This window comes from Pongo abelii, chromosome 6 (assembly GCF_028885655.2).
Source record: "Pongo abelii isolate AG06213 chromosome 6, NHGRI_mPonAbe1-v2.0_pri, whole genome shotgun sequence".
In the NCBI taxonomy this organism is placed as follows: Eukaryota; Metazoa; Chordata; class Mammalia; order Primates; family Hominidae; genus Pongo; species Pongo abelii.
The window spans coordinates 101800637-101818164 of NC_071991.2; the positions used below are offsets into that span (position 1 = coordinate 101800637).

General features: G+C 36.5%; 1 protein-coding gene across 10 annotated transcripts in view; it reads left to right on the top strand.

Annotated features, from left to right (window-relative positions):
- Window positions 1–17528, top strand: part of KMT2E (lysine methyltransferase 2E (inactive)) — a 102685-nt gene that overhangs the window by 79432 nt on the left and 5725 nt on the right. For all 10 annotated transcript variants that reach the window (XM_002818325.6, XM_054560595.2, XM_054560591.2 and 7 more), the window contains 8 exons: window positions 446–544; window positions 10551–10715; window positions 11013–11321; window positions 14543–14797; window positions 14963–15107; window positions 15630–15880; window positions 16269–16325; window positions 16465–17028. In XM_002818325.6, coding sequence (XP_002818371.3) covers window positions 446–544; window positions 10551–10715; window positions 11013–11321; window positions 14543–14797; window positions 14963–15107; window positions 15630–15880; window positions 16269–16325; window positions 16465–17028 — 1845 coding nt within the window. The remainder of the gene's footprint in view (window positions 1–445; window positions 545–10550; window positions 10716–11012; window positions 11322–14542; window positions 14798–14962; window positions 15108–15629; window positions 15881–16268; window positions 16326–16464; window positions 17029–17528) is intronic.

Genomic DNA, 17528 nt, shown 5'->3' on the forward strand with positions numbered 1-17528 from the left:
ACAAAAAACAGTTAGGAGGGATCATTAAAATGTGAAAATTAAGTAAGGTTTTGCTCATTTCCAGGGCCCTATCTTCTAGAAATGATTTCCCTTAAACTTTCAACTGAACAAACACTTATTGAGCACTGGGTATTTGCGGGTTTTTCTGAAATAATTTATATGTTTATGTTTTGGGAACTCTGTAAATATAAGGCCATGCTACCATATTTGACCTATATTGATAAAAACTTGATTGGCTAAAATTTAAAAAGCGAAAGTATTTGATTGCATAATTTTGAAAAGTGTCTTGAATTAGGAAACCAGTTTTAAATTTCTTAAATAATTTAAATAGGCTGATATGTACATGTTGAATTTGTTGTGGTTGAAAGACATTAAAATAGTTTAATATCACTAGTTGTATAGATGGAGTAATAGTTTGTATAAAGAAGTCATTTCCATTTTTCAGGAACCAGATTTTATTGATGATATAGAAGAAAAAACTCCTATTAGTAATGAAGTAGAAATGGAATCAGAGGAGCAGATTGCAGAAAGGAAAAGGAAGATGGTAAGTTGGGAAGCCAGTAGTTTGGGCTTAGTGACAGCTGCTCTGCATATGGTAATTGTTGCTGCCTTTACATGGGCTTTTACATTATTCTTTGAAGTTAGCGAATGATGTGCCATTGAGCATTTTTATTTGGTTTGGTCATTACCATTTAAATAAATTCCACTAATCTTGTATTTTTATTGGTTGTTCATTAGAGATTTAAGAATGTATGACATTTAAGAAATATGAACATTTTGGGAGTAATAACTATTAATATTTTAATAAATCCACACTGAACTATTAATAAATTTTAATGCCACAATTACTGTTCAGAATGTCTTTTGTTAGCTAAATGTATCCTCTCATGATTTGAAATATAATAAAAGCAGAACTTTAAACCTTACTATAGCACCAAATAAATTGCTTATGCAAAAAAAAAAAAAAACCTACCACTGGTAGCTATTTGTACAGTCTCACACTGCTATCATACAATAAGGTTCTCATTAAAATAAATTTAGGATGTATATTCCTTGTACTATTTACAAATCTTTTATCTGTATAAAAATTAGGACAGGATATTTTCTCACAAATTATGGTAATTTAGCATTTGATCTTTCAGTGAAGGTAATTTAGCATTTGATATATCAGCCAGTTAAGAAAATATGGTATACTTTCCATGCCCTAAAATTTGAAAATGACTTTACAAACTGACTGATGGCCTTATGATAGGTGCTCCCCATTCCCCTTTACTTTGTATGGTCCTTTGTGTCCTGTTTTCGGGGTTTTTATGTTGTATTCCATGGACTCTCACGTCACATATTTAAGGGTGGGATGTTTGAAAGTTTGGTCATTGTTGGCTGGGAGCGGTCGCGCACATCACTCACTTTGGGAGGCCAAGGTGGGTGGATTACCTGAGGCCAGAAGTTCAAGACCAGCCTGGTCAACATGGCAAAACCCCGTCTCTAGTAAAAATACAAAAATTAGCCAGGCTTATATTCCCAGCTATTCAAGAGGCTGAAGTGGGAGAATTGCTTGAACCCGGGAGGTGGAGGTTGCAGTGCGCTGAAATCATGCCACTGCACTCCAACCTGGACGACAGAGCAAGACTCCGTCTTCAAAAAAACAAGTTTGGTCATTGTTGACCTACTTAATATGTGCCTGTTTGTATCACCTTGATAGTTTTCTAATATTGATGAATTATTGATACTCAAAATTCTGAAAACAACGAAGAACTGTTTCAGAGCCTTAGGATTTCAGGAACACTGGGTCTGTTGAGATAAGGTAGTATTAGAAGAAAAGCAAATAGAAAATATTAGAGGAGTTTATAAAGGAGGAATTCTTGTACCTAAAGGGATTATCTTGAACCTTTTTTTGAGATTCAATTATATGTAAGTTATGTGTGCCTTTTTAACTTACCTATGGCTCTTTATTGAGTATTGATTTTTAGTATTGTTCTGTTTATTCATTCTTCAACTGACACAGCCTTGTGCTGGGAATTTTTAGGAAACCAATTTAGAGTATTACTTGTTTCTGTGTATGGCATGTGTCTGGTGGGAGGAACCTCTTCTATAACTGGCTTTTAAGGGCTGTAGCGACCACTTTGGAGAAAAAATGAAATAAAAAAAAAAAATCATAGGCCAGGCGTGGTAGCTCACATCTGTAATCCCAGCACTTTGGGAGGCTTAGGTGGGAAGATCACTTCAGCCCAGGAGTTAAAGACCTACCATGGGCAATATAGCGAGACCTCATCTGTACAAAAAATTTAAAAATTAGCCAGGTGTGACAGTGCATGCCTGTAGTCCCAGCTATTCAGGATGCTGAAGCGGGAGGATCACTTGAGTCTAGGAGGTCAAGGCTGCACTGGCTGTGATCCTATCACTGCACTCCAGCCTAGGTGATGACAGAGTGAGTTCCCTGTCACAAAACAAACAAAAACAGAAAACCAGTGGGGGTTTGTTCTTTGCCCATAAATACAATAATTTTATTCAGATTGAATTCTGTTTAAAAATATTTGTATGGGGCTACTTTAAATATATATTCTTTTATAAATGCTGACAAAGTTAGTGGATCTTAGAACATCCTCATTTCTAGATACCAGAAGAAAACTGGATATTTGCTGGGCGCGGTGGCTCACGCCTGTAATCCCACCACTTTGGGAGGCTGAGACGGGTGGATCATCTGAGGTCAGGAGTTTGAGACCAGCCTGACCAATATGATGAAACCCCGTCTCTACTAAAAATACAAAAAAGTTAGCTGGGCATGGTGGCATGCGACTGTAATCCCAGCCACTTGGGAGGCTGAGGCAGGAGAATCACTTGAACCTGGGAGGCGGAGGTTGCAGTGAACCGAGATCACGCCATTGCACTCCAGCCTGGGCAACAAGAGCGAAACTCCATCTCCAAAAAAAAAGAGAATTGTATACTCAATGTTAAACTTGGTGGAACTTAGAAAATATATATGTATATTGGCTTACTTACTTGGAATCCATTTTTGGTCCTGATTTTGCTTATTAGTATGCTATAGTAAGATGAATACTTCAAAGTTTTTATATCCATTTTAATATATTCTGCCATCTGCCACTAAGGTGGATATGAAACTGAGTATTTTTCATGGGAATAAAATGTGGAAAACTTGCAAAGTATAAATGTCTTGAATTTGGTATTTCGAAAGGATATGAAATTAAAATCTAAAAATCCTTGGCTCCTGACCCATAGCTCTCCAAGTCATCACAATTGTTACTTCTAATTGGTTCATTTGCTTTGATGTTTGCATTACAGAATTTTTTGATGTAGTCAAATAAGCAGAATGAAAAATCATGCATCCTAGGATTCCTAAGCAATTAGTAGAGTTCCCCACCCCCAAGTATTATATTTGGTTTTGAAAAGTTCAAAATGAATCACCTTTTATTTTCCTAGTCTTGATTTTTATATTGGTTAGATTAACATCAGAAGTCAGAAAGATAACGTCAAGTCAAAAAGTGACAAAGAGGGACAACTAAAACTAGGTAGAATAAAGATGGTAGCATACTACTCTTGAGAAACTTATGTCAGACTGATTTAAATTTCCACCTGTGACAAGATAGACTTCCAAACCATTATGGAGATACAGGTTGAGTATTACTTTTCCAGGACCAGAAATTTTCCAGGATTAATATTTTGGAATATTTGCATTGCACTTACCAGTTGAACATCCCAAATCCAAAAATCTGAAATGCTCCAATGAGTGTTTCCTTTGAGCACCATGTTGGCTATCAAAAAGTTCTGGATTTCGGAGCATTTCAGATGTAAGATGCTCACCTAGACTCGGTATCATGTATATTTATCAGATTGGAATACGACGAGTCAGGAATAACATCCTCCCAGATAAACTCCATGTAATCACCAAATTTAAATGTACAGTAGTCCCTCCTTATCTGCAGGTTTGCTTTCCCAGGTTTCAGTTACCCACTGAGGTTCAACATATTAAGATATTTTGAGAGAGAGATCACATTCACATAACTTTCATTATAGTATATGGTTATAATTGTTCCATGTTGTTATAGTTACATATGTATAGGAAAAAACAGCACTGTATATATAGGGTTCAGTACTATCTGCAGTTTCAGGCATGCTTTAGTGGTCTTGAAATGTATCCCTTGTGAGTAAGTGGGATCTATTGTACTTCACCCTATCCTTTTGTAGTACAGCTTGAAAAATACAAAATTGGCAATTTTAACCTGTATACATAATTTCATATACCACCGATTAAAATCATGCTGAATTTCCAAAAAGTGCACCAGGGTATTTATGTATTTTGGTTGTTGGCTTCATTTTTTAAAATGAGAATGGAAGATAAGGCAGTATCTCTGCTTTTAGGAGTATTCACAAAAATAAATACAACTCAGCAATAAGTGAAGGAAATATAAATATGATAGATAACTTATAGCTGGGGAGAGATCAGATCGTTTCATGAACTCTAGGTAATACATATTTATATTTATGTATATTTAATATATTTTTGTATTTATATTTATGATGGACCTTTTGAGTAGGGTTTAACCAAATACAGGTTAGCTTATGACAAAGTTTCATGGAATGTATTTTTCCAGGGGGAAATCCTGGAGAGAGCTGTAAATATATTTGGTTAGGATTATAGGCTATTTTTGGAGGAGGAGAGGGGTACTAGGGAGATAAAAGTTGGCTACAGGTCACACAAAATACTCAGGGATGAAGATTTCATGAAAGAATATTTATGTGGCCAAGATGGAAAGCCTTTTCATTTCCAGTTCCATTACCTCTACCCCCTTTGGCCTTTTGGATTTTTCTTTTATGAACATTTTCTTTTTCCATCCATTATATTTTGTCTTTTTTTTCATTAAGAATTTGTTACCTGCTTTTACAAAAGCAAGTTTGTGGCTAAGTTATGTGGAACTGCATGTTTATTGTACATTAGGAAAATCTTACCATAAGCCCAGTAGACTGAAATACAGTAGACTGTTTATACTCACTTGATTCCAAAAACCAGGGCACTACTGAGTGTCCTCCTAGTATGTTTGTGGAGGTGGGGCTAGGTGGCTGTAATCTTGTCATATAAACAGTACATGTGGAAGGGGATTAGATACTGGGGGGTATACCTGTAGCTTATAGTGTTCATTTTAAAAGCAGCAAACTTCTGAAAGATTTAAATACTAAAAGAGACTTGTTGCTGGGCTTGGTGGCTCACGCCTGCAACCCCAGCACTTTGGGAGGCCAAGGTGGGTGGATCACTTGAGTCCACGAGTTCGAGACCAGACTGGGTGACATGGCAAAACTCCATCTCTACTAAAAATACAAAAATTAGCCAGGCATGGTGGCACATGCCTGTAATCCCAGCTACTTGGGAGGCTGAGGCACAAGAACCACTTGAACCCAGAAGAGGAGGTTGCAGTGAGCCAAGATGGCATCACTGCACTCCAGCCTGGGTGACAGTGAAAGGCTCAAAAAAAAAAAAAAAAAAGACACTTCCTCCCCCATTTATAATGGCATGAAAAGTCTCCTTTATAGTTTTAAAATATTTCCAAGTAATTTTTCATAACCCTCATAATGTATTTTGGGAATATAATCTTGGTAATATTTGATGGCCTATATTGTCAGATTGCTTAAAATTGAGTCCACAGAAGATGATTCAGTGTTGTCTTCATATTTAAAAGGACAGACATTTGAGAAACAGTGAAAGGGTATGACAAGGAAATCACGTAGGCAAGAGATTCCTGGACTTGTCAAGCAGGTATGATAGTCTAGAATTTTTATACCACCACAACATGAACTTCATGAGGGAAAAAACTTAGTTTTATTCATTGTTGTAGCCCTAGCTCCTAGGGGAATAAAAAATGGTGGGCAAAAAAGTAGACCGTCAATAAATGAGCTAACTGAATGTTCATAACAACCACTTGAGGAAAGATAGACAGATATAGGCCCACGAATGTGAACTGAATGAAGCTTCCCTGTAGTTCAGGTAATGCATGATCTGGAGGCCTTGCCCTGGATTGTGCAGGATTCTCCACAATTTTCTCGGCTTTCATCCTTCACATCAAGAAGTATTCCACACAAGTATAATTTGAGATGCTTTGTGAAAAAGGGCTGTGACCAGTTTACTGTGATGAGCACTATACCATATCCTTCCTTTTCAGATTCCCAGTGTACATGTGTTTAAAAACTTGACACAATTGTCAGATTTTCCTAAACTTGTATACCCTTGCAGTTTCTTGTGGATAACACCTTTGACCCCCACAGAGTGTTATTCAGTGGAACAGACACTGTGGGAAAACACTACAGAATCCATGGTATTACTAAATGTCTCTCGGAAAACTTGACTGACTTTAGAAAATCACTTTAGCAGATGCAATGCTTTAATAAAAAAATAGGATAAATTTGTTGCCAGAAAAGTCATCTGGTGACAGAATTTGAGATGTTATCCAACTCCCTGTTCTGTCCTCAGTTGATGCTGATTTTTTTTGTAAGATCCTGTTTTCTCTATTTGTAGAGACTGGGAATTTTATTTCTAAAGATGAGTAATTAATGACATTGTGGTGTTAATGAAAGAGAACCTATTATTTTTATTTTTATTTTTTTTTTTTTGAGACGGAGTCACACTCTGTCGCCAGGTCTGGAGTGCAGTGGCGCAATCTTGGCTCACCGCAACCTCTGCCTCCTGGGTTCAAGTGATTCTCCTGCCTCAGCCTCCCAAGTAGCTGGGATTGCAGGTGCCCACCACCACGCATGGCTAATTTTTTGTATCTTTAGTAGAGATGGGGTTTCACCATGTTGGCCAGGCTGGTCTCCTGACCTTGTGATGATCCACCCACCTCTGCCTCCCAAAGTGCTGGGATTATACGCGTGAGTCACTGCGCCCAGCCACCTATTTTTATTAGGTACTCAGTTCACACAAAATGAGGTTAATCAGCTTTAGCTGCCTTCTAATTCAAGATTTCCAAAATTGTTGAAATGCTTCCAGTTAGTTACATGTCTTTAAGTAACAGTGATACGTGCTTGACATAATGTACACACAGTTGTTACTCATTTAAAAAAAATGTGAGTGCTTGCCATTTGAGATATCGGATGAGCAAAGAAGGCAAGGTCACTGCTCTGGAGAAGCTTTCGTAGAGAATGGGGAAGAAGAAATAACAAATGAGTATCAAAATAATAAAGAGTGCCATGAGTATAAATTCAATCATCATATGATAGAGGAAATGGAGACACCACACAAGCCATACGTGTTATTTTGGAATGATTTTTATTGGTAACAAATAATCTTACCCATCTTTTTAGATTTATAAGTTTTTCTTTGTTATATAAAAGGGTAACAAGTTTTTTTGAGCAAGGAATCATTTAATTTCTCTATTTCAAGACCAAAGAATAGGGTGATTTTGTAGGTGGGCTCTGGCTTTCCTTTTCCTATTTTATTTTTAGATAAAGACAGGGTCTCGCTCTGTTGCCCAAGCTAGAGTGCAGTGGTATTACCAGTAGCTCACGGCAGCCTCCAACTCCTGGACTCAAGCAATCCTCCTGCCTCAGTGTCTGGAGTAGCCTGAACTACAGGTGCATGCTACCATGTTCCACTAAATTTTTTTTTTTTTTTTTTTTCCTGAGACAGAGTCTCGCTTTGTCACCGGGCTGGAGTGCAGTGGCGCAATCTCAGCTCACTGCAACCTCCACCTCCCTGGTTTAAGTGATTCTCCTGCCTCAACCTCCCAAGTAGCTGGGACTACAGGCGCGTGCCACACCTGGCTAATTTTTTTTTAGTAAAGATGGGGTTTCACCATGTTAGCCAGGATGGTCTTGATCTCTTGACCTCATGATCCACCCGCCTCGGCCTCCCAAAGTGCTGGGATTACAGGCGTAAACCACTGCGCCCAGCCTAAATTTTTTTGTGGAGATGGGAGCCTTGCTTTGTGATGGGGATATTATTAAGCAGACTGCTTATAGGAAATTACAATGCTCGGTATTTACTCTTGTAAAACCATAAACTAAGACATATGTCATAAAAACAATGTATAGATTTCATGGGAAATCTATCGAGTTTAGATTATATAGCACAGGTGTTAGGGGCTATGGAAAGTCTGCGGGGGTTAATTAGGAATCCTAATTTATCTCTAGAGTCAGCTCTAACTACCTCGAAGAATAAAACTTATTTTTCAGTTAGAGCTATAAAATGGGCAAATTTTGTCTTTAGGTACCATATACATGGCTGTGTCAAAGAATGTACTGTATGTAATGATGACTAGAAAAGCTGAATGACATGACCTTTAAGAAATTAAAAATAAATGTAGAAAATCAGGCATGTTTATAATCCAAAATATTTGTGTATTTTAAGATAAAGCTAGGTTTAAAGCTGTTAGGAAATGAAGCTTAAGCATTATTCTTACCCAGCTGTAGTAATGTAGGAAGAGTTTTGCTTTATGTAGCAGCAGTAACTGGAAAGAAGAGTAAATTAGGAGCCAGGAAACATGCATAATAATTATGGCTCTGCTTTTGAATGAGTCACTTAATACACATGGGCTTTGGTTTCTTCAGCAGTATTGGACCACATTATTTTTTAAGATCCTGATCAACTCTAGAAGATTATGAACCATCTCTAAATACAGGATTTTGCTCTGACTGTAAATTAGCTGTAGTGTTTACAGGGGAGTCTGATTTTTTAACTGAATGTTTGTATCATATAGTTTTATCTGTGACCAAAACAAGAAAATATTTCTTGTATCCCAAACAAGAAAATATTGGACTATGTCAGACTCTTTTGGCATAAATTCGTATTTACCTTAGAACACCCAGGATAATCATACTACAAAAAATATCTTCCTTGGGTGCCCACCTTGTGGGTAGTTTTTTCTTTTACACATATAATGATTCTTGCCAAGACAAGTTTGTTTCTTCTGGAAAAATATACTTTCCCCAAATTTTTCATTTTAAATTTTTTGAAAAGAAATAACCATAGTAATTAATCCCTCCTCTCCAACCAGGTTCATCAGGTAAAGCGCAGTTTGGGAAAATGATCTTTTTAGTTACTCCAAATTTCTCCTCTTCTAAATTCAGGGTTTTAGAGAAGCCCTGATAAAAACCACACAGAGAACCACACGACAAAAAGGGGTAAAGGTAATTTAAAAGCCCAAAAATAAGGAATTTTGTAAGGAAAGAATTCAGCTGTAAAACTTTCAGTTCCAGTGAACAAGTAGAACCATCTTTTGCATGTGCTATTGTAGTGTTTGCCCATCCCAGACTAGGAGAAGTGAGATACAGATACGTAATCCATGAACAAAGAACCTTACCTCTTTGGACCTCAGTTTCCTCAGAGTCATGTTTGCAATATGGAAATTTGCTGTAACAAATTAGAAACTTAGAAGTATTATTAGAGTACTTTTGTTGACATAGTATTTTGTTCCCTTGCTGAGTGTAACAACAACAACAACACCACCAAAAATATAGGAACAGGTAAACAGTAGTTTCCAAAGTGTAGGTATCTTGAGGCTTGAATCTCTGCTGGTAATTACTGGAACTAAAGCTCCAATATTGAGAAGACTATGGCATCCAGACCTTGAGTTTCTGATCTTTCTTCCTCACATCGATGGTAATAAAGGAGGAAAGACAAATGGATCTGAGCCTCAGGACCTGGTTCTTTTCATTTTAAGAACTGGACAGTTGATGGATGTGGTTCCTGGTTCTGGTTTAGAGCTGAAGCATCTGTCAGGCCTACTGGTCAGGGCTCTGGGTCTTACTCTTAATGTTCTCTTTGGATAGAGAACTAATGCTCAAAGGAACACTTGGCTGCTTCTCAGTCCCTGTCTTGAATTGTCAGTGTAACACAGGAAAAGCAGAAGGTAGAGGAATACTTTATAAGAATTACAATGGAGGGCAAGAGGGCTAAAGTAGAAATAATAATTAACATACAGAACGCCCACCATTTTCCAACTACTGTTTGAAAACCTCATATTTTCTGTTGGAACCAAATAACAACTCAGAGAAGTTCAAGTTTTATTACGCACATCTTACTGTCTCAGAAAGGTTAACTTGCCTGGAGTCACAGAGATACTTACCAAATGAGAGTCATAATTTTTAAATGCAAGACTTTACCTCACAACATCCTGCTGCAGTATGTCAATAATATACTCACTCAAGTGCATATGAATTTTACCTTTTCAACATATCATTACCTTAGGGATTTTGGATCTTTTCTTAAAAGGCTGACTTCTGTATTATTAAAAGATTTTTGGTTTGGTAAAACAATGTAATTTTTGAGGCTTTTTTGTTTTGTTTTACCCTTATCATTAACACTCAAGTCATCCAAGTGTTTCCTTCATGAAATATTTGCAATAACAGGGCTTACCAAGATGATGGGAATTCTGAAAGGTCTTGAATGAACAGAAATGTTTTTTTTCCCCATATCCACCAATAATAGAAGTAGTTTGCTAATAGTATCATAGCAATTATTTTGTACATTTATCACAAACATTTGGACTTAATTTTACTTTTGAGCAATGATATTTATGATGTCACTTAAAATTTAAATTTCATAGACAAGAGAAGAAAGAAAAATGGAAGCAATTTTGCAAGCTTTTGCCAGACTTGAAAAGAGAGAGAAAAGAAGAGAACAAGCTTTGGAAAGGATCAGCACAGCCAAAACTGAAGTTAAAACTGAATGTAAAGATACACAGATTGTCAGTGATGCTGAAGTTATTCAGGTATTATTTATTCAGGTCTAGTTTTATTTTCTTAAACACTTTCAAATAAAATGTCTATTACTTGCATTAATTACTTATAAGGAATTTAAAATAATGTCTATTAGCTTTTTAATAGCATTTTTCAGATCCTATGGGAGTTTCAGCTTGAAATAAGACTATATATTATCTCTGTTCTTTATTATATATCAGAATTCAAAAATTCTGGAAAGTTGGCTTCTGAAGTAGAATAATGCTACTATATTTAAACTTTATATATATGTAGTATAAAAAGTTCCATTCGCTTGTATTTTGAATTAGGAACAAGCAAAAGAAGAAAATGCTAGCAAGCCAACCCCTGCCAAAGTAAATAGAACTAAACAGAGAAAAAGTTTTTCTCGGAGTAGGACTCACATTGGACAGCAGCGTCGGAGACACAGAACTGTCAGCATGTGTTCAGATATCCAGCCATCTTCTCCTGATATAGAAGTTACTTCACAACAAAATGATATTGAAAATACTGTACTTACAATAGAACCAGAAACTGAAACTGCACTAGCAGAAATAATTACTGAAACTGAAGTTCCAGCACTTAATAAATGTCCTACAAAGTACCCCAAAACAAAGAAGGTATGATTCTAATGAATGTAAGAACTGTTTTTCTAACAGTTTCTTATATTAATTATATTGGTGTTTTAAAAATTGGATTTTTAAGACCTCATAATAAACAGTAAGAGGCAGTTTTTATACTTGCAGATTTTTAAACTAAGAATGAGAATTCCAAAACTGTAAAATTAATATAAATGTTTGCATTACTGTGAAGATAAAGTTACATTCAGTTTATCAGGACTTTTTTAGTATTGCAATTCATGATTTCTTTAAGTTTGTCTACTTTATGTACAAAATATATACTTCTCTGAAACTGGTTTTAGATGTGTTATCCTTTATATTTTTATAAATTTCATTGTATAGGTAGATTATAAGAATTAAATGTGAAGAAATTGATTTCCACAGAATGTACTATGAAAATTTGTAAGAAAGAGTAGTTTTAGGTGTAATTATTAATAAAAATCTCTGAAACACTACTGTCAGACTTAAGCAATTACGGGAAACAACCTGAGCTTTTTCAGATCAGAAATAACAGAACATCCTAATGAAGCTGCTCTTTGTCTCCCACTCTGACTAGAGTACAGCAGACTGGGGCAGAGATACTAAAGTGTGGTAATCCTTATGCTGTTTAGGGGTAGATCATGAATGTATAGTTCTCACACACTTTACTTTGAAATTTCATTTATTCTGTCTTTGTTCTTACCTAATTCAATACAGTTTGTAGGCATGCTGCGAAACCATGATGTGTACGTTTAGTAAAATTCTAGTATGAACCCAGGGTTATATTTTAATAGCACAAGTTAAATAATTTACTTGCCAAAGTCACAGGTTTCATTAGAGACAATCTAAACACAGTTGTTTCTAATTCAAAGTCTGTACTCTCCTTACTGCACCGCCATAGCTTAAGCAACCCAATATTTGCCTGTAACAATGGACAAAAAAAATTCTAACTTCGTAAAGTGAAAAGAAAAAACCTCAGGCTTAAAAGAAGTGAAACTACTTTCTCAATTACAAATACGACATAATCCCTACCTTTTATTAAACTTTTAACAAAGTTGTGGTACTATAAATTCATTTAAATCCCTGGTCTGAGATGTAGGCTTCTACATCCTATCTGATTCTCTTAAAAAGCCTCTTTTGCCTGCAGATTTTGTTATTTTAAACAACATACTGTTTGACAGAGTACCAAATTATCATGATTTCCCCTAAAGGCCTCATTCAGTTTAATAATACATGTCACTTTTTCTGTGCCAGATACTGTTCTAAGAGCTTTATGTATGTTATTGAACTTTTAATCTTCATAACAATCCTATTTATAGAACTAGGTTCTATCACAACCCTTCTTTTACAGATAAAGATTGAGATATAAAAAAGTTACTTAACTTGCTCGTGGGCACAGTGTAAATGGCAAAGCCAGGATTCACCCTCCTAGCAGTCTGGCTCCAGACTCCATGTGTTTCACTACTGCATTCTACTGCTGTCCTAGGAATGGAGTTCTATATACATAGAGGGACAGAAAAGATGCTAAAATGTTTATAGTGGTTACCTTTGGAAAAAAGGATGGGTAGATTTTTAAAATGTGTGTGTGTGTGTGTATACATATGCACATTTATATATACTAAGTTCTGTACATTTTCTTTCTTTTTTTTTTTGAGACGGAGTCTCACTCTGTTGCCCATGCTGGAGTGCAGTGGTGTGATCTTGGCTCACTGCAAGCTCTGCCTCCCGGGTTCAAGTGCTTCTCCTGCCTCAGCCTCCTGAGTAGCTGGACTACAGGCGCGCACCACCACACCCGGCTAATTTTTTTGTATTTTAGTAGAAACAGGGTTTCACTATGTTGGCCAGGATGGTCTCCATCTCCTGACCTTGTGATCCACCTGCCTCAGCCTCCCAAAGTGCTGTGATTACAGGCTTGAGCCACCACACCCGGCCATATTTTCTATAAGTTACATTTACACTTGGAAATTAAAATATCATTTGCTAACTAGATAACAATATGAATGGTTACTCGTTTTTTTTAAAGTAGTAATTTATACTTCAGGGTCAGGTATATTCATATAGCCAATAGAGACTGTATTATGTTATGTTGTAGATCAAAGAATCAGCAGAATTAATGACTGAAAAATTTCAAAGCACAAGAACCTTAAGAGCTATTCCCAACCCCTTAAATCAGGGATTGTCAATGGTGACTTTTAAATATATATGTATCGTGAGCCAGGTGTGGTGGCTTATGCCTGCAATCCCAATATTTGGGGAGGTTAAGGTGGGAGGATCACTTGAGCCCACGAGTTCACAACCAGCCTGGGCAGCTTAACGAGACCCTGTCTCTACAGAAAATTAAAAACAAAAAAATTAGCTGGGCATGGTGGTGCACACCTGTAGTCCCAGCTACTCGGGAGGCTAAGGTGGTAGGATGACTTGAGCCCAGGAGGTCGAGGCTACAGTGAGCCATGATCACGCCACTGCACTCCAGGCTGGACAACTCACCCTTTCTCAAAAAAAGTACTGTGCACTGTCCTCATCTCCAGGAGATTCTGATGGGCAGCTATTGTAGGAAAACACTGCCTAAAATCAGATTTTTCTAACAGATGGAACATTTTATACCTATAATAGAAGCAGTAGTAAACCTAAATTTAGTGTGTTTAATAAAATGGTACTGACGTGTCTCTAGTTGTAACTATATTAAAAAGCTTGGCTGGGCACGGTGGCTCACACCTGTAAACTCAGCACTTTGCAAGGCTGAGGCGGGAGGATTGCTTGAGCCCAGGGGTTGAGACCAGCCTGGGCAATATAGTGGACCTTGTCTCTACAAAATACTTTAAAAATTAGCCAGGCGTGGTGGTGAGTGCCTTGTCCCAGCTACTCGGGAGGCTGAAGTGGAGGGATCACCTGAGCCCAGGGGGCGGAGGCTTCAGTAAGCCGAGACTGCACCACTGCACTCCAGCCTGATGACAGAGATCTTGTCTCAAAAAAAAAGTAATATAAATTTCATGTAATATAAATATTTAAAAAGCAACTATATGTTTTGTTCTACAAAATAATTGGGTAAAAAGTTTCAGAGTAACAGTAGATAACTAAGAAAATGTAAAAGGACATACTGTTATTTTGATCACATATGAATGATTTAAATTACCCAATTTATCGTTTTAGATAATACACCAATTTCAAATCTGATATTAGAATATTCAGTAGGAGAATTTGGAATTACATATATAATGATCCAATTTTTTTCTTTTCTCTAGCACTTGGTCAATGAATGGTTAAGTGAGAAGAATGAGAAGACAGGAAAACCTTCAGATGGCCTTTCAGAAAGGCCTCTACGCATAACTACAGATCCTGAAGTGTTAGCTACACAACTCAATTCTTTACCAGGTCTCACTTACAGCCCCCATGTATACTCTACTCCTAAGCATTATATTAGATTTACTTCACCATTCCTTTCAGAAAAAAGGAGAAGAAAAGAACCTGCTGAAAACATTTCTGGTTCATGCAAGAAGGTAAACTTTTCTTTGGAAGTAAAAATGTAGAATGAGCCAAATGCCAACTCATTCCTTACTACCATCCATGGTAGTGAAATGCTTTTGGAATCGGCTCTGTATTTACAGGCTATATAAACAGCTACAAACTGATTCCTGTTCATTCATGTATTCTGTTTTATTCAGCGATGGTTGAAACAAGCTCTGGAAGAAGAAAATTCAGCAATTTTACATAGATTTAATTCACCCTGTCAAGAAAGATCCAGAAGTCCTGCAGTCAATGGTGAAAATAAAAGTCCACTACTATTAAATGACAGCTGTTCCCTTCCAGGTAGAATGTTTTCTTCAGAATTTTGGTTTGAGAAATGTGGCAGGGCATACATATAGCTTTATAACAGGCATATTCTGGTTACTGGTATGCACTTTAGAAGAGAAGCACATTGTTGTATAGATTTTCTCTTTTCTGTCCTCTGTATTTTTTGGCTGAAGATACCAGTTCACAATACCACGTATGTTGGGGTTTATGAATTTTTAAAGGCTTCTGGACTGGCTGCTTTTCAGACAGACAAGAACTCTTACAAATCAGTTAAAGTAACATCGGTACTTGTAAGATACTTTGAGACCCCTAGGCCTATAATAATCTCTCCAGGCAAGGTAATGCTTGCTAATTGGGGAGGGAAGGGGGGCACTGCTTCATGTTAGTACCATTTTTTTTTTAAACCTTGAAATTCAGTTTTGGGGTAAAAGTCATAACTGCCATTGTTTATATTTTATCTTTCCCAGAATGTGACACAAACAGATTTTAACAAATAGCAACAGTGTAATTTCTTACAGATTATTATTTCACCAACAGATTTAACTACACCACTAAAAAAACGAAGATTTTATCAGTTGCTAGATTCGGTTTACTCAGAAACTTCCACACCTACTCCTTCCCCGTATGCTACACCAACTCACACCGATACTACTCCTATGGACCCATCTTTTGCCACGCCTCCACGGATAAAATCAGATGATGAAACTTGTAGAAATGGTTATAAACCCATATATTCACCAGTTACCCCAGTAACTCCTGGTACACCAGGAAATACCATGCACTTTGAGGTGAGAAATTTTAATGGAGAAAAAAAAATTCAACACTTGGGGGGATGGAATTTCTTTTAAGAGCTCTTTCCCCTCCTTTAACAACTAGTGTGCTAAGAATACAAAAAAAGGTTGTAAGAAACTAAAAATCAGAAAAATTCATTTATATGAATTTGGATTTTTTTTTACTAAAATGAGCATAACTTTCATCTTGTTGATATATACAGTAGACTAAATGTGCGTATCAAATTGATCTTAAAGCAGTCTTATTTGGGGAATGGAAATAAACAGGAAACAAGATCTAAAACCAAAGTCTGTGTATTTTTCATTTTGTTTTCATTTCTATAATTATTATGGATATACTTACATATTTTTTAATTTTCAATTCTAATTCTTTCTTTATATACAGAATATTTCTTCCCCAGAAAGTTCTCCAGAAATAAAGAGACGCACTTATAGTCAAGAGGTAAGAAGTTAACTTAAAAAGGGTGAATTGGTAGTTTTTTTCCTATTACATTGTTTTCCTTATATTACTGGTAAATTTTGAAATAAACAGTCCCAAGATGTGATTATTTGTATAATTTTTTTTTTTAATTTGTAAACAGGGATATGACAGATCTTCAACCATGTTAACATTGGGGCCTTTTAGAAATTCCAATTTAACTGAACTGGGTCTGCAAGAAATAAAGACTATTGGTTATACGAGCCCTAGGAGTAGGACTGAAGTCAACAGGCAGTGCCCTGGAGAAAAGGAACCTGTGTCAGACCTTCAGCTAGGACTCGATGCAGTTGAGCCAACTGCCCTACATAAAACCCTGGAAACGCCTGCACATGACAGGGCTGAGCCCAACAGCCAACTGGACTCAACTCACTCTGGACGGGGCACAATGTATTCTTCCTGGGTAAAGAGCCCTGACAGAACAGGAGTTAACTTCTCAGTGAACTCCAACTTGAGGGACCTGACACCCTCGCATCAGTTGGAGGTTGGAGGAGGCTTCCGAATAAGTGAGTCAAAGTGCCTGATGCAGGATGATACTAGAGGCATGTTTATGGAAACAACTGTGTTTTGTACTTCCGAAGATGGGCTTGTATCTGGTTTCGGACGGACTGTTAATGACAATTTGATCGACGGGAGTTGCACACCCCAGAATCCACCACAAAAGAAAAAGGTTACAAATTTAACAATTTATAGTCCTTTTAATAGTTTTTTTTTCATAATATTACTGAGGGGAATTGGTAGTTAGATGTATTATGTAAGGCATTCTTAATTTAGTTATTAAAGTTACATTTTTAATATTTTTAAACCTTTTGTAAATGCTGGCTTAATTAGAAAATGTTTACAGAAAAGTAAAAAAATTCTAGTAATATGGGAAATCCTTGTAAGCAGCATGGTTTCAGAAAAATCTCAAGATGATTTATTTCACCAAATGAGTATTTTTTAAAACTAGGCACTCCCCAACCAAAAACACAGACTTGAATAATATTTGTGTTATTACCTTTATTGTACATTGAGCAAGCACCCTTGTATAGAGGAAATGCCTCTTTCCTCATCTATAATATCTATAGTATTTAGGCCATGGCTGTAAGAGTGTTTTTATTTTACTAGTTAATGTATTAAATATTAAGTTAGTTCCCTGATTTCCCATTATTTGGTTGGCAGACATACTGA